Below are 4651 nucleotides of genomic sequence, written 5' to 3' on the forward strand. Positions count from 1 at the left end.
CAGAGGCGCTGAAATACGGGGTCACCTCCCTGGTGACTCCTTTGGGGGGGTTTCTCCCACTGATCTCTTTGAAGAAAACATCACTTGAGGTGACATACCCTCCCTCTGGATCCTCGTTGGCTCTGACTTAAATAGAATGGGGCGGGGGGTTGGAGAGTCAATGGCTGGAGGACACGATTAGGCCTGGCCAGTGGTCAGTGAATTGGCCCCTATGACTGGCAGACATGCTGTGTCAAGATGAGTGAGGCCGTGGCCTTACATTCCCCCAAAGTTATCACCACATTCCCCCCATTTGACCAGAGAGCTGCTCTTTAACCACCGCGGAGGTTACGGGTGCCCGGGAGGCGTCCAGGCTGACTGCAGGGGCCTCACCTTGCTGGGGTCAGCCGCGCTGATCAGGGCATCGTAGAGGTTCTCCAGCCTCTCCCAGTTCTTCCCGCACAGCACCAGCCTGGCGCCGCCCGTGTGGAACACCCGGGCGCACTCTGTGGGGAGAAGGAAGGAGGGCGCGCACTGTGTGGATGGAGCCACGGATGGTGAGCCCCTCTGCAGTGCAAATTCAAAAATTCAAAGAGTCTCAGAGATCAACCAAAGGTCTTGTATGCATGCATAGAAGCCTAACCAATGGACACAGACACCAGGGGGGTGAGGGCAGGAGTGGGGAGGTAGGGGAGTATTGGGGGGATAAGGACACGTAGGTAATACCTTAATCAACAAAGAAAAAAATGGAAAAAAATTTAAAAGACTCCAAAAGTCTTAGGACCCTGAGGTCTTTTAGAGTTCATTTCGCTCCACCTCCTCCCTGGGCTGGGATCTGTTCTCATTGGACCCTTGGTATGTGGCCTCCTGTGACAGGGACCCCATCGTGGGGTGGGACAGCTCTTTGTTCACAGGTGAGCTCTGATTATGAGAACGTTCTTCCTTAAACTGGACAGAACGATGACCCTGCCCACCAAGGCCTCCTGACCACAGCCCTAAATATACCTCAATCTCAAAATATCGGGAACAGCCCATGTACTTTTCAGACCAAATGGCACCAGTTTTCTTTACATAGTCTCTGTAGATAAGTACTCCAGCCAGGGTTCTTTTTATTAAAAAGCAAACCTGCCTTCTGTCTAGTTAATTGGACTCTGGACTAACTCCCAACTCACCCAATGCAGGACTTTCCCAACTGGGCAGTGGCTGGTAGGTACACTGCATTCCTGTGCAGCAATAACACGGCCATTGAAGAACAATAAAAGCTAACATATCTCGAGAGTTTACTTGTTCCAAGGAGTCTTAAAGGAGAGGTACAAGTATCCGCACATTAAATTCTCACAGTAGCCCTCTGAGGCCGTCCCCTGGTTGGGCGGCCTGGAAGCAGAATCAGGGTGGCCGGGATTTACTGAGCGTGCTCTTCAGGGAAAACCTACCAGGAGTTAGGCCTCGGGTAGTGCCAGGCAAGGATGGGGTCCCAGGGAAAGTCCAGCCGTGGCTGGACCCAAGGAAGGCTCTGGAGCAAACCTAACCGCAGAGCTGTTCTCCCTGGAGGCAGGGGGACCACCCTTCCTACCCCTGTGCCAACCAGTCGCTGCGCTGCCTCCCCCTGGGTGTGGGTGCAAAGGGTGTTTAACTCCTGGGCAAGTCAATGTCCACAGGCAGATGGACGGTGAGTCTTTGAGCCTCGGCAGCCACAGCACCTCCTGGGGGCGGGCACCTGCTACTGTCCCATTGCCCACCAGGCAGAATGCGGAAGGCTGGCTGGGCAGCACCGGGAGGCTGGGTCCGAGGGTAACGGCTTGAAGTGACCTTATGGGTGTGATAGTCTCTTGCTAGCTTAGTGGCCAGGGCAGGTGAGAGAAGGGAGCCAGGCAGGTGGCTGGGACAGCAGTGAGGACAGGGGGTCGTGGTGTTGGAGAGAGCGTGACTGAGGTGCTGGAGCGGGCCATGTAAGCCAGATGGGAGCAGGAGAGACGGCAGAAGGGGCCAGAGAGAGGAACAGCTGATCAGGGCATCGTAGAAATTCTGTGTTACTTTCCTTTCCTACCTGGACCCACCAGAGTGGCTCCCACAAGGAGGTCGAGACCAGAGAATACACCATCGACACTCCCACGTGGCTTTCCTTTCCTACCTGGACCCACCAGAGTTCTCCCACAAGAAAGGGTGGCGAGAAGGGCCGTTCTGCCATCAAGGAGGTCAAGACCAGAGAATACACCATCGACACTCCCAAGTGCACCCACGGCGTGGCTTTCAAGAAGCGCGCCCCTCGGGCACTCACAGAGACCCGGCAAGTCGCCGCAAAGGAGATGGGGGCTCCAGGTGTGTGCGCCGACACCAGGCTCCACGGGGCTGCCCGGGCCACAGGAATAAGGACTGCCCCACACCGCAGCCCGGGGCGGTGGTCCAGGAGACGTGAGGAAGATGAAGAGTCACCAAACAAGTTCCACGGGCCTGTCACCACTTTCAAACCCACAAACAGTTAATGCAGGTGAGAACCAGCTGCTGCTGATTACAGAAAGCGATGAAACTCCAAAATAAAGCGCCACAAACTGTTAACAACGGCACCTTGAATCATTAGGACCACAGAGAATGGAAGATTTCTCTAAACCAGTGATGGCGAACCTTTTGAGCTCGGCGTGTCAGCATTTGAAAAACCCTAACTTAACTCTGGTGCCGTGTCACATATAGAAATTTTTTTGATATTTGCAACCATAGTAAAACAAAGACTTATATTTTTGATATTTATTTTATATATTTAAATGCCATTTAACAAAGGAAAATCAACCCAAAAAAATGAGTTCGCGTGTCAGAGGTGACACCAGGCAGATGGTGTCATAGGTTCACCATCACTGCTCTAAACGTAGGTATTTTGTTGAGAAAGAGGCATGATGACTGTGGGTGGCCAAGTTCAATAAAGATGTGAATTTATTTGCAGCGGGTTTGATGCAGGAAATCAATGTTTCAGCTTGCCTTGGAAAGTGACAGAAAGATCTTAAACTTCACTTGGAACAATAAATGTGCAAGAAAAGCAAAGGGCATTTTGATAAATGATAATGGGGATGGACTAATTGTATCTGTTGTTAAAATGTATCATAAAGCTACAGGAATTAAAGCAGTGGCTCAAGTATAGATAGAAAATTTGATTAAAAACAGAGCCATGTATTCATAAGAGTTTAGTATTTAATGACATTATGAATCAGTGTGAAAAGAACACAGTATTTAGGGGTATTTGGACCACTGCTTAACTATTTGGGAGGGGAAAAAATCTAGACGCAATATATTGAAATGCATTAAATAATTAAATGTAAAAACAGAACCATAAAAGAACTAGAAGGAAGGAGAGATGAATATATAGCCCTGCTCTGGGGAAGGATCGTTTAAGCATGAAAGGAAGAAATCACAACAGAAATGATTTATAGAGCTGTATCCTTAAAAGAGCTTCCTTTACATCAGAAAACATAAATAAAAGTTAGGACCGAGACAAATTGAGGAAACAGGATTTTAATTGGAAGTTTGACCAGAGCAAATAGATCTAAAATTCCAAAGTTAGTGGCCAGTCTAAGATGTAAATTTTCAAAGGGATGAACCAAACCATGTTTTAAGGATACATTTGTGTAAGAGGAGGAAGGTCTTTGAAGAAGGAATTTTGGGGGAAGAACTGTTAGGTGAGTATTTGCCCATTTCTCCCTCCTAGAGAGAAGGTGCCAGAGGGCCCGTGTCAACAGCTCCGTGTGAGCTCCCTGCAGCTGGGATCCAGACCCATGTCTGAGTCAGACCTGAGAATCCAATGGAAAGGACCATGGGCCAAAACTCTCCCCGGAGTAGAGGAGGGGAGAGCTGGCTGCCCCACGTGGTGGGTTTGTATTGTTGAGGACCCCACCGCACAGCCACAGCGGACCAGACATAGGGTGTGGCTGGTTGGGAGCTGGCAGGAGGGCAGTGGGTCTCGCACAGAGGGCCTGGGGGGTGCAGACCCTCAAATACAGGCTGAGCCATGACTGAGCCAGCAGAGCACAGTCCTTCACAGGAAGTGTGAACGGATGTTCCCGGGAGAACTCTGCTGGACCCAACACTCCCCCCCAAGGAAGACTCAGACTCGGTTTAAACATGCGCCATCTCCAAGTGTCAGGTAGGTCAGACTGATTCCTGCTTTCCTGCTACCTCCTCGTCCCCTCCCCTTCACTCCAGAGGGCTCAGGAAGAGCAGCCATCTGGCAGTAACCTGCCCGACTGGGAGGAGCGGAGAGGGGAAAGAAAGTTCACCTTTCATGGGAACTGGCACCTTTCCTAACGTATTGGAGGGCATCCCATTTCTGAATCGACAGAAATGTTCTATAGCCACAGGGTTTTGCATAAACTAATAGTATCAGAAAAGCCCTGGCACCACCTGATTTTTTAAGAGAACCAACATGCAACCCAGCTGGTGTGGCTCAGTGGTTGAGCAACGAACGATGAACCAGGAATTCACTGTCAGTGCACATGCCCGGGTTCTGGGCTCAGTCCCTGGTAGGCGGCGTGCGGGAGGCACCAATCGATGTTTCTCTCTGATCATTGATGTTTCTATCTCCCTCTCTTTCTCCCTTCTTCTCTGAAATCAATAAAAACTCATTAAAAATATCTTAACAAATCAAGGTGCAGAGAAGTAATCCCCGCTGCATGTGTCACCTCAGCCT

General features: G+C 50.3%; 1 protein-coding gene across 1 annotated transcript in view; it reads right to left on the reverse strand.

The window, feature by feature from the left end:
* DHRS7C (dehydrogenase/reductase (SDR family) member 7C) overlaps positions 1–4651 on the reverse strand; it is a 22370-nt gene that overhangs the window by 6537 nt on the left and 11182 nt on the right. The window contains exon 3 of the mRNA XM_006761681.2: positions 373–485. Within this exon, the coding sequence (XP_006761744.1) occupies positions 373–485 (113 nt within the window). The remainder of the gene's footprint in view (positions 1–372; positions 486–4651) is intronic.

Source organism: Myotis davidii, unplaced genomic scaffold (assembly GCF_000327345.1).
Source record: "Myotis davidii unplaced genomic scaffold, ASM32734v1 scaffold37, whole genome shotgun sequence".
NCBI lineage: Eukaryota > Metazoa > Chordata > Mammalia > Chiroptera > Vespertilionidae > Myotis > Myotis davidii.